General features: G+C 42.2%; 1 protein-coding gene across 22 annotated transcripts in view; it reads left to right on the top strand.

Annotated features, from left to right (window-relative positions):
* The window catches only part of SVIL (supervillin), a 145,572-nt gene that overhangs the window by 81,888 nt on the left and 37,234 nt on the right, over positions 1-26,450 (top strand). For 9 of the 22 annotated variants that reach the window (XM_074532021.1, XM_074532086.1, XM_074531932.1 and 6 more), the window contains 11 exons: positions 12,422-12,505; positions 14,516-15,382; positions 15,713-15,877; positions 16,472-16,506; positions 17,591-17,652; positions 18,001-18,140; positions 18,888-18,983; positions 20,211-20,463; positions 21,922-21,945; positions 22,964-23,519; positions 24,994-25,213. In XM_074532021.1, coding sequence (XP_074388122.1) covers positions 12,422-12,505; positions 14,516-15,382; positions 15,713-15,877; positions 16,472-16,506; positions 17,591-17,652; positions 18,001-18,140; positions 18,888-18,983; positions 20,211-20,463; positions 21,922-21,945; positions 22,964-23,519; positions 24,994-25,213 — 2,502 coding nt within the window. The remainder of the gene's footprint in view (positions 1-12,421; positions 12,506-14,515; positions 15,383-15,712; positions 15,878-16,471; positions 16,507-17,590; positions 17,653-18,000; positions 18,141-18,887; positions 18,984-20,210; positions 20,464-21,921; positions 21,946-22,963; positions 23,520-24,993; positions 25,214-26,450) is intronic. The other 13 variants (XM_074531405.1, XM_074532431.1, XM_074531549.1 and 10 more) reach the window with 9 other exon arrangements.

Here is a 26,450-nt window from a genome sequence, read left to right as displayed (position 1 = left end):
TGAAAGTGTAAAAACCCTTTTGAACTGTGGTAGACAATTTTTTAGATAATATCAAGCATATATATGCGTGAAGGGGCAGAGGGGAGAGTTAAAATTCTATTCTGAATTGCTGTAGACTTGACAAATATACTATGGTAATAGGGTAACCAGATTCTTCCAGAAGGAAAAAAAAATTAGTTTCCACTAATTTTACATTACAATTTCTCAGTGTGGTATAGAAATGGTGTCAAATTCTTATGCTGACTGAAAATAATCTGTGACTAAGAATTTTTTTAAAGTATGATTTTCTTTAAGTGTGAGTCTTTAATTTCTTGCTGGGCGGATAGATAGAAAATAATAATTGTAAAACCTTAACCTAAAGTGTTGCAACTAAAAATTATGTAAATGAGAACTTAATTTTATACATATGTGCATGCTGAACAATGTTGACTATTTTTAAGAAACTGAGGTATCTGGTATAAACTCAACCATTTATGCTTTCCATAGAGCACAAGAGCTTTTCAGTTCCCAGTTGTGAGAAATCAGGAAAAAAAAGGAAAGACACCAACATGGATTATTAAAGAAGTGAATGCACAGTAGTGTGCAGAGACAGGTGTTTTGGAAGAGTATAGGAACACTGCCCAGTTGTGTAGAGATGAGGTTAGGAGGGGCAAGGTGAAGCTGAAACTGAATTTGGCAAGGGATGCAAAGGATAGCAAGGACTTCTACAGGTAGGTTAGCTGGATAGGGAAGGTCAAAGCAAAACTGGTAACAAAGGATAAGGAGAAGGCTCAGCTAGTTTTTTGCCTCAGCCTTCAATAGCAACCTCACTTTCCACACCTCATGAGTGGGTGGACAGCAGGGTGGTGACTGGGGAGGCAAAGTCCCTTCCATTATAAGAACAAAATCATGTTCCTGACTGCCTGGGGAAACTGAACAAAAATAAGGCTACAGGACCCAATTAGATTTATCCTGGAGTCTTGAGGGAACTGGCTGATATATCTCCATGATATCTGAGCAGTCAGGTGAAGTCCCAAGTGACTGGAAAAAGGGTAACATTGCACCCATCTCTAAAAAGGGTAGAAAGGAGGATACTGGAAACTGCTGCCCTGTCAGCCTCACCTCTGTGCCTGGAAAGATCACGGAACAGATCCTCTCAGAAACTATGCTAAGGGACATGGAGGACAGGGAAGGGATTCGAGACAGCCAGCACAACTTCTTCAAGGCAAGTCCTGCCTGACCCATCTAGTGGCCTTCTGTGGCTGAGTGACTACGTTAGGGGACAAGGGGAAGGCTACAGATGTCTCTGCCTGTGCTCCTGCAGGAGCACACAGTCCCCCACAGCATCCTTCTCTCTAAATTGAAGAGCTATGGACAGATTGTTCAGTAGATGAGGAATTGGTTGGACAGCTGCATCCAGGGAGTAGTGGCCAACAGCTCAGAGTCCTGATGGACATCAGTGACGTGGTGTCCCCTAAGGGTCTCAATGGGGACCAGGGTTGTTTAATGTCTCCCTCAATGGCATAAGGGGGTTGAGTGCACCTTCAGCAATTTTGCAGATGACACCAAGATAAGTGGTGTGGTTGACACTCCTGAAGGATGGGATAATCACCCAGAGGGACACAAGCAGACTTCAGAAGTGGGCTCATCAGCCCTCTCCTGAGCGCTTTGGTAAGGCCAAGTGCAAAGTCGTGCACCTGGGCTGGGGCAAGCCCCAGTAGTATCAGTACAGGCTGGGCTTGAAGTGATTGAGAGCAGCTGTGCCAAGAACTTTGGGGAACTGGTGGATGAGGGGCTGGACATGAACTGGGAGTGTGCACCTGCAGCCCAGAAAGATAAATGGGTCATGGGCCACATCAAAAGGATCATGGTCAGCAGGTTGAGAGAGGTGATTCTGCCCCTCTACTCCACACTCATGAGATTCCCCCTGGAATACTGTATCTGTAATCCTCAGCACCGGAAAGACATGGGAGTGTTGGGGCAAGTCCAGAAGAGAGCCACAAAAATAATCAGAGCAATGGGGTACCTTTCCTGTGAGGAAATGCTGAGACAGTTGGGGTTGTTCAGCTTGGAAAAAGAAAAGGCTTCAAGATCTGATTTCAGCCCTTCAGTGCTGCAGGAGGTGATTGTAAGATTGGGACAGACTTTTTGACAGGGGCATTCCTCTTTTCTGATAGGACAAGAAGGAATGATTTTGCACTAAAAGAGGGGTAGATTGATGCTAGATATAAGGAAAACATTTTCTTACAAAAAGGCTGGTAAAACACTGGCACAGGTTGTCCAGAGAGAAGGTAGATGCCTCATCCCTGGAAGCATTCAGGGTGATGTTGAGTGGGACTCTGACCAACCTGATCTAGTTGAAGTGTCCCTGCCCATTGCAGAGAGATTGGACTAAATGACCTTTAAAGGTCCCATCCAACTCAAACTATTCTGTGAGTAATAATATAATACAAATTGCTGACTGCATTATCTCTAATTTCAGATTTTTTTTCTGGATGAGGCTTGGGTAGTATTTGCATAAAACAAATTTCCCCTAATTGCTGTCTATCTTGCGAAGGAAACCATCTGTACCCACCAAGATGTGGTGTAGTACTTAAAGCAGCCAAGAGCTTAAATATGGGATTTGGTCTCTTGTTTGGATACACATGTAGGCAGTAGCTGGTATTTTAAAGGCCATATTGCCAAGAGCCCATTCTTTAATACGCCTGACACTTTCAGTGCCAGTGTGTACTCCCTGGTATAATATTCAGAGATGTGAGAATAACCTCATAACCTCTCTGAAACTCTTGTTCCTGATTCTGAGTGGTAAAAAAGTCATTGTGTCCATGCAGTCAATTTAAAGTTACTCTGTGGTGGTCCCTATAAAGCTATTTGCACAAGAGAAAAAAAGGCTAATTCCAGTTTTTCAGGTGACTGCTGTTCTGAAGTCAGTTCCACATTATATACAGGCCATAAAATCAGTTTTGTTAAATTTAAATTTCCTGAGTTTAAATTGGAAAATAAATGCAGCTCACTTTGGAATATATATGAAAGCTTTTGTGACTTCAGTACTAAGATTTAATAATTAATCCAGTTACCCATCTATTGGAATATGTATCCCAATATAACCAGTTAGATGGTGCCCAGGCCAGTTCTGACCTTCGCTGCTGGGCCACAGGCAGCTCTGCGGTGTTATACCTCAAAGATACCTTGGCTGGCGGCAGAGTGCAGCGGGGCACAAGACAGGACTCCGTTTACCTCAGGGGAGAGCTTCTGGCGATGGTGAAGAAAAGAAGGGAGCGGATTCTGCTAGAAGGTAGCCAGATGTTTATTCCATGAGCACAGATACGTCTGCACTGGGCTACTGCTGATAACAGAATGGGGCCACATGGTCTCATTCACATTTTAAGCTCAGGACAGGGGAAGGGGAGGGGACAGGTGAGTCACCAACCAGGTGAAGGGGCAGGGTCTCCAGGTACTAGGGTCACCTATCACACGACGCCTTGCTGGTATGTTAGCCTGATTGACAGGGCACACTCAGCGAGGGGCGAGGGGGAAGGGAGAAGGTAAAACAGGATATTGCAACACACCACAACATCTCCCCCTAGTTTTGTTTAAAAAGAAGAGGACTGTGTTTATGGTGCAGAATGATTCTACTGAGGCTTCTAGGTCATCCACTGGAGCACTGAGGGCTTCCAAATGGTAGACCTCAGGAGGGGGAGATGAGCTTGAGATTAACTTGAGAACCATGCGTCTGATTACTCCAAAAACAATGCTAAAAACTACAATAACTACAACTAAAATAAACAGCACTAAAATTACAGTTTTCAGAATAGATCCCAACCAGCCCGAGAGTCCCCAGCCATTGAAAAGTCCATTCAGCTCGTTGTCAGTTTCTCTGTTGATGTCTGAGAACTTTTATCGAGGTAGTCCATATGTGGTTTGGGCTGCGGTACTATGTAGGAGATTGCAGGTGGGATGATCACGAGTAGGACGAGAAGCAGGCTCGGTCTCATGACGTCTCGAGGCTACACACGAACAGTGGGATCTAAACTGGTACAAAAACTTGAGACAAACATATATTACAAACTATTCCAGATAGGAGGCTTAAATGGAATTTCTTCCAGAGAGCGTGCACGACGTTTTCTTCTCCAGGCAGCGTGAGCAACCTGGGGTGCTTCTGCAGATTTCTCTGAGACTTTGGGAACATAGGGCTTTACCCATTTGGAAGGAACCCACCTTAAACCAGAGGGGGTGGATACACAGGCGTATCCACGTCCCCAAGTAACCAATTTGTAAGGTCCCACCATTTTCCAAGTCTCAGGGTCTTTTACTAAAACTGGAGGTTTTTCTTTCATCAACCTGTGACTGTTCCCCCCAAAGTGGCGTAGGATGGGTGGGTTCAGGCTGTCAAAAGAACAATTCAGAAAATTGATTGTGAATAGCGCCCTGGATAACCGGATGTGGGGAGGTTCTACCTTCAGAACCTGTTGTTGCTGGTCCAGGACCCTTTTAATATCACGGTGAGTTCTTTCTACAATGGCTTGACCTGTAGGGGAGTAGGGGATGCCAGTTTTGTGCTCTACTCCCCATTGCTGCAGGAAGCTCCCGAATTCCTTGGATCTATAAGCAGGCCCATTATCAGTTTTCAGCTCCTTGGGGATGCCCATGAAAGAAAAAGCCTGTAAGAGGTGCTTAATAGCATCAATAGATGATTCTCCTGTGTGGGCAGAAGCATAGACCGCTCCAGAAAAGGTATCTACACTAACATGAACATATTTCTGCCGTCCAAAAGCTTGTATGTGTGTTACATCTGTTTGCCACAGTTCACAACTGTTCAGTCCCCTTGGGTTTGCTCCCATACTCACTGTAGGGAGTGCATGTTGTTGGCAATTTGGGCACGTGGCCACAATCGCTTTGGCCTGTTCTCGAGTGATGTTAAACTGGCGAACCAGGCCAGGTGCATTTTGGTGGAAAAGCTGGTGGCTGATTTTTGCCTGTTCAAAAACATTTGGGAGAGTGGCCATCACTGCAGACGCAGCAAGAGCATCTGCCCTTCTGTTGCCTTCAGCGATAAACCCTGGCAAGTCAGTGTGTGACCTGACATGCATCACATAAAAGGGTTGCTCTCGGTGAGTGACTAACTTTACCAGTTTTGAGAGCAATTCAAAAAGTGCAATGTTAGATACATCTTGCAGTATTGCTTGATCTGCTCTGGATACTACTCCTGCCACGTATGCAGAGTCTGTAATCAGATTAAATGGTTCTGAGAACCTTTCAAAAGCCCTAACAACCGCAGCCAATTCAGCAACCTGAGGTGAACCTTCCACCTCAGCAATGTCCGTCTCCCACTGCTGGGTTTGAGGATCTTTCCAAGTCATAACAGACTTGTGGGACCTCCCGGACGCATCTGTAAAGACAGTTAGAGCCCTTTTTAAAGGTCTCCTACTTAGAGCAGTTCTTAATTTTAAAGTAAATTGAACATCTTGTTCAAACAATTTGCAAGCGGGCCGTGCTACCGAAAATTGTCCTGAGTAGGAATCCAGAGCAAACTGCAACACTTCATTTTCTTGAAACAATTGTTCCAGTATTTTCATAGTATTTTGACCTGATTTTAACTCAACTGGAATGTGAATGCACTTAAAATCACATCCTGCTAACTCCCTGATCCGGGTCCTTGCTTTCCGGATCAGTTCTGCTACCAGTTCCTGAGGCTTTGTCAGTCTCTTGGACCTTTTGTGACTGAGGAAAACCCATTCTATGATCAAGAGAGAGTCCCTCTGGTCCCGGTCCTTTTTTGGTGTGTCCTTTGCCTTAGGTGTTTGTTTTTCCTCCCACTGGAAAATAATTCCATGGAGGTGTGGCAACTTACCTAGGATGATAAATTTGAATGGCAGATCAGGCCGGCATCGGTGGGCCTGTCTTGTGGACATTGCAATCTGAACCTTTTCTAGAGCTTTCCGTGCCTCTGGGGTAATAGACCTAGGAGCACCTGGGTCCTCTCCCCCTTTCAGTAAATTGAAAAGAGGGGCAAGGTCTTCATTAGTCAGACCAAGCCATGGTCTTACCCAATTCAAAGACCCACACAACTTGTGGACATCCGCAAGGGTCTTGATCCTTGGATTGATTTCTAGTTTTTGAGGAACAATGGTCCTATTTCCAATTTCTAAGCCCAAATACTTCCAAGGTGGCATCTTTTGAATTTTCTGTTCCTGGAGCTCGAACCCTGCAACAATCAATGCATCGATCGTTAGGTCAAGCGCGTGTGTTAGTAAATCATCATTGGGGGCACACACAAGGATATCATCAATATAATGGTAGATGATGGCCTTCTCTGCGGCTGCACGAACTGGGGAAAGCAGGGAAGAGACATACCACTGGCAGATAGCTGGAGATACCTTTAGGCCCTGAGGAAGAACGGTCCAATGGTACCTTTTCATAGGAGCTTCTGAATTGATAGAAGGGACAGAGAATGCCAAACGCGGTGCATCGTCAGGGTGCAATGGGATTTGGAAAAAGCAATCTTTAATATCAATAACAGCTAATTTCCAATCTTGAGGAAGCATTGTTGGGGATGGCATACCAGGTTGGGGAGAACCCATATCTTCAATTACATTATTAATTTGTCGGAGGTCACAGAGGAGTCTCCACCTCTTTTTGTCAGCTTTTTGGATGACAAACACTGGAGAGTTCCATGGGGACATGGTCTCCACAATGTGGCCCTTTCTTAGTTGCTCTTGTACTAGTTCCTCAAGCACCTTAATTTTTTGTTTACTGAGTGGCCACTGTTTCACATCAACTGGTTCGTCTGTTTTCCACTTAAGTTTTTGGGTGGGGCGCTGTTGTTTAATGACTGCTGCACAAAAATGCTGTGGAGAGTCTGGAATATTAATTGTGACACCCCACTGGGCCATTAAATCTCTCCCTAACAAAGGTTCTGAATAATCTAACACAAATGGACGGATATTTGCCAATTGTCCGTTTGGACCCTCGAATTGAATAATGCTTTTGGATTGCCTTGCCAATTGCAGACCTCCTACACCTCGAAGGTGACCAGCAACATTTTGTAAAGGCCAGTGTGCTGGCCAGTCTTGTACTGGAATCACTGTGCAGTCTGCACCTGTGTCTACAAGCATCTCAATGCGTTTAGACTCCCCACCCCCACTGACATTGCACCACAATTTGGGTTTATCTGTCCCAATAACTTGGACCCGGGCGACTGTGGGCCCTTGTTTATCGACATTTTCAGGTAAAGATGGCACAGGGATAGCTTGAGCAACAATTTGTCCCTTGGGAAGAAACAGGGGTGGGTGGAAACAGTGCAGGCTGAGAACAAATTGCTTAGGATCTGATGTTGTCAGTCCCGGAGCAATTTCGATCTCTTGTGGTGTGTTTTTGTCCCCAGTGATGATGTACTTACAACGAATTTGGTTCCAAGTACCCTTCTGTTCAGGATTTACAGAAACAAAATGCCAGTCAGTGTCCTTCAGGTGGAGTGACTCTGTCAGCTGCAACCTGTAAGGCTCATTGACAGAAGATGCGGTTAATACAGAATCACTTAAATCACAACAAAGGTTATTTTGTTTCACTTTCAACAGTGGACTAGCAGACTTGGTCTTTGAAGCACCTGCTTCACTTACACAAATGTTAATATTATCGCGCGCTTGATTTATTTTGCTACTCTTATTCTCTTGGCCTGCTCCTTTTATGTCTGCACGCCTGGCAGGCTGGCGCTTTATTCTTCGTTTTTTTGTTGTTGACCCCCAGGGAGGGCTTGCAGTTCTCCTCCCCTGCTATTTTTAAATTCATCAAATTCCCCTTTCAGGGGGCACTGGTTACTCCAGTGCCCTAGCTTATTACAAAGCAGGCATGGTTTAGTGGGCTCAACCATTGCCGGTCTCCGCTGCTGCCCAGGGTACTGCTGTGCTGAGGGAAAAGGTGAAGGGCTGGCAACAGCAACACGCTGAGGTGGTCTTGGCAGCAGCCTTGGTCTGGTGTCTTCAGCAACACTCATCAGAGGCACTTTCCTGTTACAGACTAGAAGCATATCTTTTAATGTAGGGGAAGGTTCCATAGGAAGGCTCAGGATTGCTGCTCGACACTGTTCATTTGCATTTGTAAACGCTATTTCTTCTAAAATTGCTTCCCTTGCATTTTCCTTTTTAACCTGTATTTCAATGGCTCTAGTTAGCCTTTCTACAAATTTCACAAAAGGCTCTGATGGTAGTTGTTTGATTTTACTATAGGGCTCAAAAGGCCCCTCAGGTTGGAGGGAAAAGAATGCTTTTTCAGCTGCTTCTTTTACTTTCTCAAGTGTTTCTGCAGGAATTGCAGCAGCTTGGACTGAGGGAGAAGACCATTGACCCTCACCACAGAGGTGGTCAATAGTAATGGGGTTACCATTGTTGTCTTTTGCTGTGTTTGGATCAGCCTGTAAGCTTGGGAGAGCATCTTTTAGCAGTTGTTTCAATGCTGATTCCCATAATTTGAATTCCGTGGATGTCATGAGACATGAAAAAATTTGTTTTAAATCATGTGGAACTACAACAGTCCTACTTAATTCAGAATTTAAAAGGCCACGGAAATATGGACTGTGTGTTCCATATTCTTTATGAGATTTACAGATCTCTTTAATCAATTGTCGTCCAAAAGAACTCCAATTAGCAGTTGGGGCTGCTCCTGCTTGAGCTGCAGGCTGAAACGTAACAGGAGCTAGCGACAACATGGCACCGTGCATTGGGTCTGCTGTCCCCTGCTCTGTATCCCTTGAATCAGAAGCATTGGGATCACAGCTACAGGTTTGGGGACAGGCAGTGGGTGTGTCCCCACCGTGGGAACCCGGGGAGGGGGCGGGGACAGGGAGCCGGCAAGGGGCGGGGAAACCGTGGGAACAAGGGGCGGGGTCAAGGGGCTGGCAGGGGGCGGGGATACCGTGGGAACAGTGGGCGGGGTCACCTGGTGTCATCACGTCAGCAACCGCCCCCTGGGAGGAGTAAAGGGGCGGAGCTGAGGGTACTGCAGGAAAGGCGGGGGGAGGGGGAAAGGTGTCACGAGGAACAGGAGGAGAGGGGGATGGGGCAGGAATTTTGGGATGTTTAAGAGGATTTTGGGAAGAAGAAGACCAGGTTTGGGAAGATGCCACGTGGCACCCACCATCTTGTGCACCCCCTAGGGACTGGGGGCCATTTTGGACATCACTGCTCTCCGAAAAACTAACACGTGCTCGGGATTTTTTTGGGGAAAGAGGTTTAGGGGTTTTAGAGGGAGAGGGAGGAACAGGGAGAGCAGAGGCACATGGCTTTACATTTGGCTTTTTCTCCATTTCCTTTTGTTTGAGCAATGCTGTTCGAATTTGCAAACTCCAGAACACAAATTTAGCTGAGGGTAATTTGCCAGATTGTCCTAAGGTTATCAATTCATTCCCAACTTTATCCCAGAATTGAATATTGTGGATTTCTTCAGGGGAAATGTTTGGGAACTGCAGAAAAAGCCATCTTATAAACTGTTTCAATTTTCCTTTAGAGAATTTCACATTACTCTTGATTAAAATGCTAACAATATCATAATACACTCCCCTTTGTACAATGCTAAGTTTGGAACCCATGTTAAAAAGCAAAGTACTTAATCCCGCCTGACCAAAAACAAAGCTAAAATCAGCTACCAATTTCTAAAAAAAACCACAGATAGAAAGCGATAACGAGCAGACAAAAGCTTCACAATGCAGCTGTATATACTGCTTTTAAAATTCCCGGGCAGCAGCAGCAGGGAGCTGGGACACGCCCTGCCGAGCCGAGGCAGAAACAAAGCCTCCCCCGCGGTGGAATGCAGCAGCCACTCCCGCGGAGCAGAGACAGCAACTACTCCACGTGGCAGCCGAAACCGGGACGCCCCCCCCCCCCCGCCGCCGCGTGTGCAGAGCACTCCCGACCCCCGCAGGTCCCCCGGCCACGTGGAAAGAGAGCCCCCCCCTCTCCCGCAAAGAGAAAGAGAAAGAAAATCTCCTAACACGTGTCTGAACACGCTGCTGAGCCGGGGGGGGAAGGGCAGAGAGCGATCCCGCTCCGGCGCGAATTCTAAAAAACAGTGAAACACGCAGCAGGAAAGCTAACACTAGAACGCTATGAATTCTCGTCTGTGGGGCTGCGCAGCCAAAATGCAAAGGCAAAAAAGGAACAGAACTCGCGGCAGAGTCTGTTTTTGAGCTTCTGCTCTACCGAAGGCAGAGATACTCACGTGAAATGGAAGCTGTAGGCTGGGTACAGGCAGGTCTCCACCGGAAAAGGACCTCTCTCTGGGTGCAAGAGAGGCTGCCCTTTTCTTCCTCTGGAAAATCTGTTCACCACAATGAAGCAGGGCTTTCCAAAGGCGCCGAACAGTCCACGAAACTTTTTCTGGGAGTATTCCCAAAGTCTCTAGCTGGGAGTCTTGAAGCCAGACTTCTTTCAGCTGGATGCACGGCTGGCAGAAGCTTCTCTGAGGAACTGCGAGTCCGTTTTCCGGCTCAGGGTCGAGCCACCCACAGGGACGCCAATATATTGGAATATGTATCCCAATATAACCAGTTAGATGGTGCCTAGGCCAGTTCTGACCTTCGCTGCTGGGCCAGAGGCAGCACTGCGGTGTTCACCCCAGCGATACCTTGGCTGGCGGCAGAGTGCAGCGAGGCACAAGACAGGACTCCGTTTACCTCAGGGGAGAGCTTCTGGCGATGGTGAAGAAAAGAAGGGAGCGGATTCTGCTAGAAGGTAGCCAGATGTTTATTCCATGAGCACAGATACGTCTGCACTGGGCTACTGCTGATAACAGAATGGGGCCACATGGTCTCATTCACATTTTAAGCTCAGGACAGGGGAAGGGGAGGGGACAGGTGAGTCACCAACCAGGTGAAGGGGCAGGGTCTCCAGGTACTAGGGTCACCTATCACACGACGCCTTGCTGGTATGTTAGCCTGATTGACAGGGCACACTCAGCGAGGGGCGAGGGGGAAGGGAGAAGGTAAAACAGGATATTGCAACACACCACAACACCCATCACTGAGGAGGTATCATTTGACATTGCCTGCATTTGGCTCCTGAAATGGCTGATTAAATTCAAAACGTTCTTCTGATTGCACTCTTCAAAGGATGAATGATCAAGTACAAATAATTACTGCTTGGGCCGTGCCCACTATAAAATTGTGCCAAAGTACACATTAAAAGAGAAGGAAGTTCCTGTGCTTCAAAACAATTCCAGCTAGTTGCTTCTAGTCAGCTTCTGTGAAAAGGTTTTGCCTCCTCTTTGGTCAGTTCCGTTAGGGATTCAAAAACATTTGGAAAACAGAAGGTGTTTCAACAGTTGGTGTTTGCTGTTCTAAGATATATTTGGATTCAATGACAACAGTAGGTGAGTTCTCAAATTTAAACTTACTTGCATCAAATACACTGTTATCTCCAGAACAGTTGTTGATTTAACTTTTTTCAACTATTTTTCAGTAAAAAGTAGCTAAGAAAAATTGAAGTATATGACCTGGAGCTTAATTTGGGGGGGTTATCCCAAATGGCTCTTCTCCAATGGAAAAGTTCTTTCATAAGTAATGGAAAGCATCCTGGATGCTTGTCACCTCTGGGGAGTGAGTTTGTAAACATTAATGTGGCAGGACAGGCTGTGCCTGCAAGGTTAAAAGTACTTGATGTGTTCTACTGTTGCTGGGGGATTGCAGGTGAAGGTGAACTTTAGGAAAGTTTTTGAGAAGCTTTATGTAGGAAGCAAACAGCCTTTCTTGCACTGCTGCAGGGCTTTTAAAAGCTCTTCTTTCTTTTTATGCTTTCAACTCCAAAAGGTGAATAGAATAATGTCAAGGCAAGATTAAATTAGGAGTCACTTTTTTCCTTAAGTTTTTCCTGTGCCGGGTCACCCAGTGACACAGTGTCTTTGGCTTGTGCTGACCAGGTGGGCATTTCTGAAGCTCTGTGATACAGGGTTACAAGAGGACAGAGGCGTTCCAGATGCTCCTGAGAATTTCTTTGGAAATATGATGTAGCATTATCAATTTTCCACTTCATTAAATTCCTACTGCTCCTTTGTTTTGGTTGCAGCAATCTCTACCACTTTAAATCACAAATTAAAGGAATTATTTTCCCAGCTTTTACAGATGTCCTTACACAAACTGACCCACAGTGGAAAATGCAAAAATAAGGTTGTGTAGTTGCTTTCACTTCTCAATTTTTGGACAATGTGCACAAAGTTGCCTCTGCAGAATCTTTACCACTTAGCATACTTTGTATATGTTTGTGGGATTATATAATAATTTCTTTCCCAGTTTATTACCTTTGAATTGGATTAGTGTGCATTGCTTTTGTTTTTTAGAACCATCCTCTGCAGCTGAGTAATCAAAAATAAAAACCAGTGGGGAAGGGAGATTGGGAGAAATAATGGGAACGTGTATTGAGGTCTCAGAAATTACCTGAAGTTCTGTTTTCTGTAGTAGTGCAGGGAAAGCAAAACCTGAATGGTTTCTTCAGAAAGATTCGGAAGGGGACACACCTTCACTTATCAGCTGGCCCTCCAGGTATCATAAAGCATATCTGTGTGGCTAACAATCAGACTGCAAACTCCCCGTCTTTCCTTTTACTATCTACATTTAACACTTGCCCTTAATTTTCCTTTAACAGCAGCAAGTAAGAAAGTGGAGGTTTTTGTGAATAAAAAGCCTGTGAAACCTTTCTGAAGCATCTGCTTTTCTTCTAACTTAGAACCAATTGTTATTTTGGTGAAGAAGTACAAATTCTCCAAGCTTCTTCCACAGCTACTATCATTCTGGTTTCCACTAGATTTTATAACTTCTTATTTTATCTCATTTTGTGCTCTGCAAACCAGCATATTTTTATACTGTACACCCTTCCATCTTAGCATTCCCTACAAGTAACTCCTTGAATTCTAAAGGAGATGGTACAAGAGAAGTAAAAAAAAACCAAAAACATTACATGGAAAAGTAAAACAAAATCTTGATCAGAGCTACAGGCAGCTGCTTTCTGCTGGTTTGGTAACATGTACAGTGAGCCCACCATGAAAAGTATTGCAGGAAGACTGTTTTTCATGTTCCTGGTTAAAGTAATACCTATAACCCAGTACTAACATTGGTGTGGATGTTCTGGAGGATGCTTGGTACGTGTAGTTCAAAGCATCCTTCTTCAGACTTAACACATTTTATGTGCTTAAGCAACTTTCCCTGACAAGGGCATCAATCTTCAGAGGTAAGAAGCACCAAAATGTTAGAAAGAGTGGTGTTTCAAATAACTTTGGATATCCTGAATTATTCTCTTAGATAATTTGCCTTTTTCCCCCCTAAATCTTACTTTTTCCTTTTTTCTTAATGATGTAAACTCCAAAAAGTCTGTTGGTAGCAAGCCTGAAATTGCACATACTTTGAGCTGGATTACTTACATTCAAACAGTAGTTTCCTAGTTTGACTCTCTCTCTTTCCTCAAAACTAAAATTATTTTTTCATACCTATTTGGGAGGGGAAGAAGTACAGGGCTTTCATTTTTAATACTGTATGTGTTATCTGCAGACACTCACCTTGTGAGGTGTCTGAGCCTTGGTGAGGCTGTGAAAGTACTGGAGAGCTTTACCTGCAGCAGCAGCCCCATAGCAAAGGCAGCCCCTGGCTGCACATGCCTGCCTCCCACTGTGCTGCTGTATTCCATTTAGAAAGGTCAAATAAAACTCTGGTTTGCATGGATGTTGCACAAGTCCAGAGGTGTTTCTAGAAAACACAGTGAAGTAAGGTAACTTTTGGGAACAAGTGGGTTTTTTTGCAAGTTTTGCATGTTAGAATGCAATGAAACATTTTAAAACAGAATGCCTGTTTCAGTTTTTAAATGTTTTTTTCCCTGCAAGCTCTCTGAAGAGTAACAGCCATGCCATAGTTCTGCATTTGGGTTTAGGACTTGCCCTTTCAATGTTTTTATTCACTTACTGAAAGAGGTTACACTACATGTGATTTTTCAAATGTCTTAAATGATATTTAAAAAAAACAAGTAAACCAGTCTCTGGCAAAATATCTGAAGGGCTAGGTGGAGATAACATGTTTGTTTCACCCCTTTCCCCAATGCAACAACGTCTTGGTGTGATGCAAGCTTCCCAGTGTTTAGACATCTTCAGACATCTGACTGCATACACAGCTGCCAGTAGAATTTGCAATTTCAGGCTGAACCAAACACTCTGATAATATAAAAAGCAGTTTTGATCATCTTGCTTGTTTGAGACTATGGGTATGTGCTGTTTGGCAAACACACTTGTGATCTCATGAGAACATGCTGTATGTTCCCAGAGCTTGCACAGTTACCTTCTCAGGAGTCATGCATGTCCATGGCCCCTGAATCACTTGACTGTTTTTGAGCAGTGTTACTGCTAAGACCCGGGGGAAGGAAGGGGTTGCATCATAAGATTGCTTTAATTTAATGCATTGGTTTTTATTTTACTATTATGTTGCTGTCTGTACCCACAGTAGGTGTCTGTGTTCCTTTCCAGAGTGGGTATTGCTGTTCACAGCTTTAATCCTTTTTCTTTCTTAAAGAGTAAAAGTTAGAGAGAAATTGGTGAAAGAGGAAAGTGCTCGTGGAAGCCCTGAACTTGCCACAGACACAGTATCTCAGAGAAAATCCCATCCAGTGCCAGCCCACTACATGCCTCTCCAGACAGAAACGTCTGCCTTTGATAGGGTTCTAAATCAGCCCGTCAGTTCCGTCCGCCAGCCGATCCATGGCTATATCCAGCCTGCTGGCATTGCTCACACAGCTCAGCTGATGGCAGCAGAAGAACCAGCAAACAGCCCTGCTGGCAGCCTCCTCCCCACAGACGCAAAGCCCCCAGCAGCCCCTGCCTCGGAGAGTGAAAAGAAGGAAGCACCCGGTTACGGAGCAAAACCTGCTGGAGAAGATTCCTTGGAAGGGGAACAGGCCTCCAAAGGCAGAAGGCCCATTCTGCCATCTGAGATTCGCAAGCAAGGGAAGAACGAAGGCCTCTTTGGCGGAGGAGAATTGGAGACCCCTGTGGGGAGCTCCTCCTTTGCAAGCAAGCCGAAAGTTAACTCAGAAGTTCAGAGGGAGCTGGAATGCAATAAGAGGCAGGCCCCAGAGCAGCAGTTTAAGACCCCAGAGAACGTAGAAAGGAGTGAAGCTGTCATGTACATACAGAGCGGATCTGTACTGCAGCCTGACAAGGCACAGGCTCCTGTTTGGAAAGTGTCAACAAAGCATAAGGTCCTGACTCGCTCCATGTCTGACTATACTGTGACTACTAAGCTAGAACCTTTTAAAAGTAAGGAGAGCATGGAAGCAAATCCACCAAATGGTGAGATTGGCATGGTTGACACAAAAGTCTCTGTTGCCCAGCTCCGTAATGTCTTTCTGGAGTCTGCTAATGCCAACAAGAAAACGGAACTGTAGGTGACATTTCACTCATATTTTCGTGTGAAACTTGCACGTCCTTGGCAAAATTACACCCACTCAACAGCAGTTGTTGTTCGGCACTTAAAGCACACAGCTTAGCTCTCACCAGAGTGTACTGGAGGCTGAGATGGTTTGAACTCTGCTTTTGTGCTTCTGCTTGCTAGCGCGAGTTGTGATGTGGGGTAGCTGGAATGTGTTCGTCTGCATGGACCCGGAGGAGCATGCAGAGTGGTCTCTGGGGACTTGTTGAGATGCTTACATCTATGTTTTACTTCTCTCTCCTATTTTCTTTCCTATGCGCTCTCTGTGGTGCGATTTGAAAGTGAGTCTCGGTTTGAGATGTCGGCAGCAGGTAGTACTGTGTCTGCCAATGGGGACCGTGGGCCACGGAAGGCGAGGCGCTATTTTACACCTGGTGAAAATAGAAAGACTTCTGAGAGGTTTAAAACTCAACCTATAACATCAGCAGAACGAAAGGAGACAGATAGGTAGGCACGTACGTAGCTCTGTGTAGCATTCCGGCGCAGGTGGATATTAGCAAGGTTGGGACAAGATTTGTCCATATATTAAAATAAACGTTTTCAGGGTTATTGTTTGTCTTTGAAAACAATTTATGGTAGCTTCTTACAAAATGAAATCCAAACCCCTCCCCCAATAAAACCAATTTGTTACAAATTCCTCCCATTTGAAATAGTGAACAGTGAATCATCATAAAATACTGTAGCTGTTTGGTTCGAATGTTAAATGCTTTTGGTTTCATATAAAGGGTTTCCTTTCCATCTACTCTGCTCTATCATTTACTCTCTTTATAAACCATCAAAGGTACTTTTTATGTTAAAAAGCTGGTAGCAAATCATAGACTTCTATTTTCTGCAAGGTGAACTAGAAATAATTTTCCTTGACTGTATTTAAGTTTGGCTGCAATTGCTAGCATTTATGCTTTATTAAAGGATGTTCCCAAGTGAACACTGCTGAAACTTGAAAAACAGATAAATTCTCCTGCTACTTCAGATTAAATTTGAATTTCATTTTTGATGCCTTGTTTCCAGCTAACTTTTTTCTGTTTGACAATTTTTCACTAGGTCAATTTTGTATGCAGAAATACCAACTGCTGACGGTATGTTGCTGTACTGTTTTCCAAAGAAGAAATGGGCTTTGATGTGTTTTATTTTGTTTTAACTAAAGAACTGTTTGTAATAGAAACAAAATCCACTTGAAAATATCTTTACCTATGATATATAGTTGAAATACCCCTTTTCCTTGGGCCGTAGCTACTACAGACTCGATTTCAATCTCATTTTCAGTCCAAAAGTCTGTCTGTGGATACCAAACTTCAAATGGGAGTCAAGTGGAGAATGGCTTGAAACTTTTCTATATAGTTGAGGTTGGATTTTATCCTAATTTAGACAATAAATAAGCTAGTTGTTGAGAAAATAATTAGTCATTGGTCAGTTTTAATCACTGGTCTAGGACTTACAATTTAAAGAAAGCCTGTAGTATATTGTGAAACTGATGTTGCTAATTTGTTTTTTGGCTAAGGAAGTTGCAAAATGCAGGTTATTACATTACAGAATTCAGTCTGCCGTCTTGCTCTCTTTCCCTCTTGTCACCCTTGGCAAGTCTGGCACAATTTAAGTAGGTAATCTCATGAGTAGCTATATTTAGATTTAAAGCCTTATGCTATTTGAAAGCTGATATTCCTTGCAGCTCTGAGATGCTGGCTGTTGGATCTGGAGGATGCTGATTTCAGCTCCTGAGAATACCAATTTAGCCTCTGAGAAATGTGGACACAAGGTGGTAATCAGAATGGCCAGCTAGGAGAAGATAGATGTTCAGTTCTCTTCACTCACCCTTAAGGAAGTCTTTATTTACTTAGTCCATGTGTTTTCATAGACTGATGCAATAAGTTTGATTATTCATCAAATGTTGTTTATATAGTTTGAAAGGACGTGAACTGTCCTAAAGACAAGTCTTTTGCTTGCAAATTGCGTCAGACTTCATGTCAGACTGTTTTGCTTATTTGATGCAATACATGTAAAAACAGGTGAAGTTTACACAGCTGTATTCACAATAAGTTTTTTGTTAAATGTGAGAAACAGCCATCTTATTTTCTGGTTTGTAATTATTCATATTAAGAAAATATTACTCTTAATATGAGATTGATTCATTATGTTCAGCCTCCTTTTTTTCTCTTTATGTAGATGAAGAAAAATTGGATGACCGAGCTAAACTAAGTGTAGCTGCAAAGAGACTCCTTTTTAGAGTGAGTATTGTATTAAATTAAACACTTCAAACAGAACGTGCTGAAGGTGCCCAAAGTGCATTAGAATGAAGTACAATGCGGTTAACCAAGTTCAAGCTACATAACTTTTGGTTTTTACTTCATTCCCTACTTACAGAGTAGACCTGTTGCCTGCTTTAAGAATGTCATTTAGAGAGAAGTGTGTAGTTAGTTTTAACTCCATGGTGCATACTGTGCGCTTGCATCTTGCTTCTAATTCAGAGATGGGCATTTGGGAACTTCACTGCTGTGCATGCAAGAAAGCTAAGAATAAAGTACTGTTTCAGAACTTTTCTTCCATGCTTTTAATTATGACACATGTCCTGTTAGGAAATGGAAAAATCATTTGAAATGAAGAATATTCCCAAGCCACCCGTCAGAAGCTCAGCGGTGGAGAGGAGGCTGCGGCGCTTGCAGGACAGGTCCCACACCCAGCCCATCACCAGCGAGGAGGTGGTCATTGCCGCCACGTAAGTCTGCTCTTGGCTCTGCCCCTGGCTCCTGCTTTCAAACCTGGGAATAAGCTCCATATCTCCGGTGCTTATAACTTTGTAACAAGGAAAATATTTATTGCTAAGGGCCTTGAGAGCCACAGGGGAAACTATATTGAAATTCCTTTTGAAATGTAGAGGGACTAGTAAAGCATAACTTGTATGCACTGTAATTTGGCAGGAAGTTTAGGAACCTGTGGATTAGGTAAACGAGATTAATCATAGCATTGTTTCATAACCCAAATGAATAAGATAGTTTGTGCTGAGGGAAATCTGCACAATTTCTTATGGAATGTATATGTATTGGGGAAAACTTTTTACACCCTGAAATCTCAAAGGTACTTTTTGGAAATGCTTTTCTTGCACTGTACTCATATATCATGACATTTTCCTGAAAAGGGAAAATCTTTTGGGGGGGGAAATTAAACAATGGTGAATTGAATGGATGTTCATCTAATGGTCAGCTGTTAACTTTATGGGTTAAGAATAACTTCAAGAGTCAGCCTGTTTGCTCCTCTAGGTCTTTAGTTCTTTCAAGATACTTGGAATTACTTTGCAAATGTCACAGCAGATAACTCAGTTAATTAAAAATGATTGCTGTTTGTTTTTTTTTCTGTTTTGTTTTGGTTTGGTCTTTTCTGTAGTTAACACTTAATGTATTGCTTTTCTTAATGCTTTTTTCTTCTCTCTCCCTGTGAATTTTCCCTCCTTGGCAATTCTTTAAAGTGAAACTAGCCCTGCTTCACGTTCTGTGAATACCCACACAGTAGTGACAAGAGTACCTAGTCCCACTGTAGTTAAGAGCACTGTACAACCTACCAGGTACTGGGGGGGTAAACATGCATGTTACATGGAGCACAAGATTCCTCAATAGCAGATGCATCTTTAAAGTCTTGAATGCCTTTTCAATGTGTCAAGTGAATACTTGTTTCAAGAATATTTAAAACATTCGTCAACCTCATTTATGTTTGCATGATAAAGCAATGCAGCTTTTTTTTGTCAAGCGTCTGTTTTCAGGACCCTTCTAACCACACTTAACCCGTTGTAGAAGCTTATTCTTCTGAAAGAAAGAAATTAATTTGCATGTGAGCAAACATAGCAGAACCCTCTTTGCTCTTGTAATTTTTTGTATGGTAATATCATCCTAAGATGAAAATAGCACAGCTGAGTGCTTGATTTCACAAGCAGTACATGTCCTTTGTCTGTCTCTACATGTATTTTTTTAGCTTGCAAAATTAAAGGAAATATAAGAAATTGCACCACCTATAGGTAAAGTTGCAGAATACTGTTCTGAATGAGAGAATTTTAGCAGAGACCATGACGGAAAAAAAATAATTAGAGAATACTACTAATTCCATAAATGTGAAAGAAGTTGAACAATAAAATATTTTATAGTAAAGGAGAATAAAATACATGATTGTAGAGACAAATGCAGTTACAGCTTTTATGAATCAATATGTCTGCCTTCAGCATTGGTCAATTTTCAAAATCAATGGACTGTGTTTCAAAACCAATTTTTCTTGTTGATTTATCCCAGATAATTCAAAACAAAAGACAGTCTGAAATCTGTTGCACTTCAGATTAGAAGAGTCATTGCAATTTTTTCTAACTTAAAAGCAGTACAAACTTGGAGTTTAAGTCTGTCTTTTAAATGTTTTTATCATATATAGTCCACAAATTGCTTTCAATAAAATTGAACTTTATATAAATTGCACTGTAGGACCTTAAAGGCATCTTAAATGTCTCTCCATAGCTCTGAGCTCTGTATAAAGAGATTGTCTGGAAAATCTCTCCTCGATCTTGAGTTCCCTCGTAAAAAATGTTGTGTCCTAATCAAATAAATTCATGAATGAAAATGTAACTTTTTTTTAAATCTTCAGCTTTTGAATTAGAATTCATCATGCCAATGTTGAACCACTGCATACCCACTTAGGCTGCTACATTACATTGGCTACTGCTTCACGTGCAGATCTTCTGCTTCTATCAGGTTGAGATTTTAAAACTGCACAATGGCTTCTTCAAAACTAATTTCCAGTTCTGCTTCTTCAGCTTGCAGGCATCAGCACACCAAAAAATTTTAGCTAAAGAGGAGATAAGAGCAGCCAAAGAGGCGATGGGGCAAGATCAGTCTGAGGAACCAGATTCTTCCACCTTAAGCTTGGCAGAAAAGATGGCTTTGTTTAACAAACTGTCTCAGCCAGTGTCCAGGGCCATCTCCACGAGGAATCGCGGAGATCTGAGGCACAGGAGGATGAATGCTCGTTACCAGACTCAGCCAGTCACCCTTGGAGAGGTTGAGCAGGTAAGTGCCATCACAGCTCCTTTGCATTTCTTTTTATTGGAGAAAACAGCTTCAGTGTAAGATCCCATAAAGGCTGGCCTTTCCTTTGCTCTGAACTACACACAGAGGAAAAAGTTTGTCAGGGAGCTGCCTTCGGACACTGAACATTCCCTGAAGTGTTCAAATTTTTTGGTATGGTTTTCTTCTCTTTTAAAGTAATTTGAGAGAGTATATTCCTGTCTAGTGCAAATTGTACCTTTCACAGTGTGTGTCACTTCCACATGTTGTCTAAAAGTAAATTCTTGATCAAAGGTGTAAAAAACTGAGACACATCATTTTGCTTTAGGTGTATTTTCAGGGCATTTTGGAGCTTTGTCATATGCAGTTTGCAGGCTCTTTCCTGAAAGCACAATATATTTCTGTTATTAGTAAGGATATAGTCTGTCATTTTCCTCTGGGAGGAGGCATTGATTTTTATCTGTATTTTTTTCTGTAAAAGCAGCATACTTTTGAAATTCAGGAAGTCAAGGAGAAATTATTTAATGTGCAGTGAAATTTGGCTTCCTGTTCTGGAATACTTCATCTAATTGGAACTGCAAAGGAATGCCTTTTTAGTAAAGCCTCAGCATAAGGTGGCCCAGAAGTGGTTTTTTAGATCTCTTCACAATAGCAGAAACAGCAGTCCCTTTGCACTACAGCTTTGAAAGAAATCACTTTAACAGTCAAGCACAAGTCCTGTGCATGTCATATTTCTATGTATTTGGATAAATCTGAGTGTTAGAAAATTCCTGCCCTTTTCTTTCTATATGCTTCATTCATGATTATACATTTTCCATATTTCATAATAACAGGATAGTGAGAAAGCAGGATTTCTCTAAACATATTGGTGCAAGGCTTTACAGATTATAATTGTACTTTATGCCTTCTTTGCTTACACATGACGTAGTAATAAATGCTTGACAGATTTATTTAAGCAAGGTTTCCAGACCTTACATAGTCCTTTTTCCATTCACTCTCCACGTGCCAATCACTGTCACAGCAAGGCCCCTTTTATGGTTGTGTCACCAACTTGTTTGGGGCAGCATGGTGGTGAATGGAGCAGGGCTGAAGCAGATGGGGAAGAAGTGACAGCCACACCACTTTGTCAGCCTTACAGAGCAAACTTGCTTTTCAAGCAAGGAAAATCAGAGGAAGCATGTTGTGTCATCTTTCTGAACCTAGCAAATGAAATCAGAGTTGACTCTGAAGCAAGCTCAGTGGGAGTTTATTTACAAAAAGACTTTCTACAGTGAACTGTTCATTGGAGTGTTGGGGGGTTTGGAGATGCAGATATGGTTTTTCTAGGAAGAAGCTAAAGAGAGCTCTCAAAATAGATAACTAGAGGTTATATTCCCAAAATGCATATTTGAAAATTAAAATATCTTGTAATTAAAACTGAATTCACTTTTCTGACCTCCTCTAAATTTCTAATTCTGATAGATGCAATGGAAAAAAAATAAACTGGTAACTATTTTCTTAATCTTGTTTGAAATCTTTGAGCTAACATAGTCTTTGCTCTGCTTCCCAGTTTTCTTAAGTGAATGACTGTTGTCTGTGTTTATGGAATCTGCATGCCCTTTTTAGGTTCTGAGCTGATTTCTTCCTACTGGTGTGATCTTGTCTGTCTTTTTGCACACTGTTCACTTACTCTGCAGTTTAAGAAAACAACAAAAAAAAAAAACCTCTCCAGATGTGTATGGGGCATGTTTGTCACTATCTTTCATAGCTTTCATAGCTTCTCCTTTGGAGAAGATAAAGCTCTGCATGTCAGAAAAAAAAGGCATCTTAACTGCATCTAGGAAAATTTTATGAAATTATTATGTTAGAAGAGTAGAAAAGATAGTTGTTCCACTGTGGGGGCTGGCAGAATAAGTTTGGAAGTGTTTTTAATGTGCTTCTTAGGCTCAAATACTTTGCTCATAACAGCCAATGTTTGCATTTGCAAAAGTCCTGCATGAAGGTGATTTATGTGGAGGGAGCATCAGGAATGTCTGCCCTGGGTTAGGACAGCACGGAACAGTCTCTCCCTGGCACTCAGTGCTCACCAGAGCTGGGAGATGCAGGGCTGTGCCAAAGCTAATGAGTCCTGCTGAGATGCAGAGGTGATTAGCCTGGGCACATGGCATGTCAGCTGGCATCTGGAGCCTGAGCTAATTCCTTCCTGCACTGCTGCAGGTCCTGAGCCCCGACACAATGTCAGGTTGCATGTTCCACACACACCCCTTGTTGCTAAAGATGTTGCTGCTCACATGCAGTTGTTTTTACCTTGAATGGAATAACCCATGTGCAGACAAATTACAGGGGCATTGTTGCTCTCCTTACCTATTCTAGTCTGTACTGATAGAGTACAATATTTACATGAAAACATACCTTGGATGAACTGATGTGATAAGACTGCTTTTTGGAATTGATAATTTCAGAGCTTGTAAGTTCTATTTGGCTTTTTTGGATTTTTCTTTTTGGTTTTTTTTTCCCTTCATAGGTCCAGAGTGAAAGTGGAAAGCTCGCTCCCCTGTCCCCTGCAGTTGCAACATCGATTTCAGCCATGGCCTCTGCCCTGGCTCCCTTGCTTGGGGACCTGCACGGGAAGCTGAGCCCTGATGGCAGAGGGGGCGCTGGCACCAGGTTCCACCCTGCAGCAGAAAACTTGGACTCTTCAGGAAAACACACACACAAGTCAGAGCAGTGGCAGCCCTCCATGGAAGCACTAGAAAGCAGAAAAGCATCAAAGAAACATGAAGAAGAAAGAAAGAGGTTTCTAGCCCATGAAGCTAATGAAATTAAAAAGTACAGCTCCTTTGAGGATGAAACCACACATCCTGTTCCTGAAAAAACAGGAGACCACCATAAAGACACAACATACAGCTTCCTGAGGAAGGGCAGCTTGGAACTGTTTGGTTCACAAGCACTTTTTCAGCCTCTGGAACAGAAGGAAATCAATACTGGCATTCAAGGTAAATGGGAAGACAAAAAAGGCCAGTCCTTTGAAGAAAAGGTGGATTTGGAAAGTGTTCTGAAAAGCAAGACTTGGCAAGGAGGTGTGGTAATTGCTTGCTGTTGGTGTGGTCTCATTCAGCAAATGGTGTTTCAAGCTTTATCAAGGCTGGTTATGTTTCTTTTTTCTAACACTGCTTAGAACTACAGAAGTATCTGTGAGGTGTTATGTTTTATAAATAGAGGGCTTTTATTTTTTATTCTTTCTATTTTCCAGTCTTAAAAGATGGCTCAGTTTTATTCAGATTTATTTACTTTTGAAAGAAGTGGTATTATATGCTGAAGCTAAGATTTATTCTCTCTGGTTTTGCCCTTTCTTGCCCTTTCTCCTGCCCTCCAAATTCAGAACAAACTAAACTTGCTGCTTTGAGTCAATTATCTGACTTTAATTTTTGCCTCATTGTGCATATAGAGTTATGAATTACCTACATAAGTGCATACATACCTGTGGATAATTTTCAGATAATTAATTTTACAAAACTGGTATTATTTTCTCTTTGATGTGGTGATGAAATACAAACCAGGAAATTCTCAGAGCAATTACATTTTTATATGCACAGCATAATTTAAACTTAAAAAATAAACTTGCCTATCTTTAAATAAAGTACTTAGGAAATAAACTGTGGATTTGGTCATTTCATAAGTCCTTCTATTCTGCTGAATTTAGAAGGATGTTCTGTTCCATTTCTGTTTTATTTTGATGGGTGACAGCATCACACTACCCTGTAGCACTAAAAGCATTTTTGTGTTCCTCCTGTGAAGTTAATATATTTTGAATTTAATGGTCTCCACACAGGCATAGAGAGGAAGGTACAGTTCTGCCTGTATTCCTCTAAAGCAGTGTCCACTCTGTCCAATGAGCCTTTGGTTCTGCAGGGGAGATGAAGACTGGGATATAATAGGAGCGGCCATATATCAGAGGGGTGTTGTGCTTATAACATTTCAAAAAGAAAAATGAAGATCGCTTATATTTCTTTAAGGATAACTGTAATAGTGCATTTATCTTTTTTTAAGGCAGTTTTTCCTGTGGTTTAATTGCTCCTTGAAAAAAAAAAAACCCAAAAGAGCCCCCAACACCCTCCTAGAAAATAATACCTCTATTAAGCTATTAAATGTCCTAGTATGCTACTCAAGCATTAAACTGCTTTACCAAATAGTTAGTTTTCATGTTTCAATTTTGCTTGCTTCTCTTCCCCCACTCTTTGTTCCCTGTCACTTTCATCTGTTCCTTTTCCTGTTGGTGTGATGAGGGGAGCAGCAGTTTGTGCCTCGCCCATGTGAAGTTCAGAATTGTGTATTGAACATGGTGTTCTGTGCCTTCTTGTGAGCATCAGTCACAAATGGCAGCAAGTAATGCTGCACTAATAATCTCTGTGCTCTAGCTCAGCCAGAAGTTTCTCCCTGTTAAAATAGTATGTGATGTGAATGTTTAAAATACAGATTTGCTTCTGCAGTGTTAGCAATGTAAAGTGTCTTTGAGAACAGAACTAATTCAGTTCTTCTCTTTTGAATGGGCAGACCACGCTGAGCCTTCTTCTGAACTCACCAGCACATCAGCCATGAGGACAGTTTCACAAACAGCAGCTGCAGCATCCTGTAGACTGCAGGAGCTCTCTGAACAATTGGAAGGCAAATTTTATAAGAATTCCTGTGAGATGTTTTCCATGGGAGAGAGCAAAGCACAAACAGCTGAGGATGTCCTCGATAGTGCCAGCAAAACTATGTCAATTAAGGAAAGGTACTTAAATTTCTCTATCTTTTTTTAATGATCCCTATAAATACAGTTATTATACTGATGATGGTATAAAAAGCTTTAAAACTGTTTCTAAAAAAGCTAAGTAGTGATTACTAGGCTTTATTATTACTAACAGCAGAAACATGCAGCTAATCTGTCTGACATGCTTATAAAGCAGATGATGGTGAATGAGAATTACCATTTAAGAGAACATAATAAACTGAAAGAGCTACCTGAATAATCAATGAATATTTCAGAAAATTAAAGTCGTAAAATATACGTTCTAATTACACTTATATACTCAATATACTTCTCCAGGTTCTGCTTTCAGTTATACAACAGGTATAATGTGATTCTGGTTTATTTTAATAACCATTTCTTCTTGGCCTACAGGATAAGCTGACTAGAGGGAGTCACAGATAGACTCTGATATTGCCCCACTACTTCAGAAGTACCTGGTTGCCATTTTGACTTCTTTGTACTTACTGTAGGGACTTTAAAAGGATAGTAAGTTAGACAGGTTTATAGGAGTACTAGAAATACTTTTTCCAACCCAAGATCATTCTGATCTGAAGCAAAATTTTAAGTCCTGCACGTGTGCAGAGAGTGGGAGTCCAGGATTGAAGTGCCAATAGCTGCTGTAGTACTTGTAAAAGTTTTCCTAACTTAGTTAAAACTTTGAGAGTATAAACTCAGTCCCAAACTGGTAGCAGTCCAGTGAGTGAATTATGATTATGATTATTTGGTCTATCTTTGCTTCAGTTTTTCTGCATGAAAGCAGAACCAATAAGTGAAAATAACTGCCTGATTAAACTTTCACTGTGTAAATGTATTTCCTCACTCAATGAGGGGAATGTGATATTAGGCATTCTGAACTTTTTTTTTTTAAACATAATTCCAAAGTTAGCTTCTAAAATTCATGTGTTTGTAGGAGGTATGAGTCATTCTCATTTACAAGCATCCCCACTCCCTTTCAACCCCTTTACACAAGGGGATGTAGGGGCAGCTACAGCAGCTGGGCACTCTTCGTGCCCTTTCTGAAGGCTGTGCTTACCTTTTTCAGTTTATTCTTGTTTTGTTTAAAGCAATTTTCATTCCCCTTCCCAATCCCCTCCTGTAAATATGTCAGTTGTCTTGGCAGATGAGGTTAAGGCCAGTAACTTCTGGTTTATAGGGGGTAAAGGATCTACCATCCCTGATCCTGGTGGAGAGAAAGAGGTTGGAGGGAAGATCCAAGTTT

The sequence above is a fragment of the Zonotrichia albicollis genome, chromosome 1 (genome assembly GCF_047830755.1).
Source record: "Zonotrichia albicollis isolate bZonAlb1 chromosome 1, bZonAlb1.hap1, whole genome shotgun sequence".
Lineage (NCBI taxonomy): Eukaryota > Metazoa > Chordata > Aves > Passeriformes > Passerellidae > Zonotrichia > Zonotrichia albicollis.
Note: the sequence above shows the minus strand (reverse complement) of the source record. Positions and strands in the feature narration are given on the sequence as shown.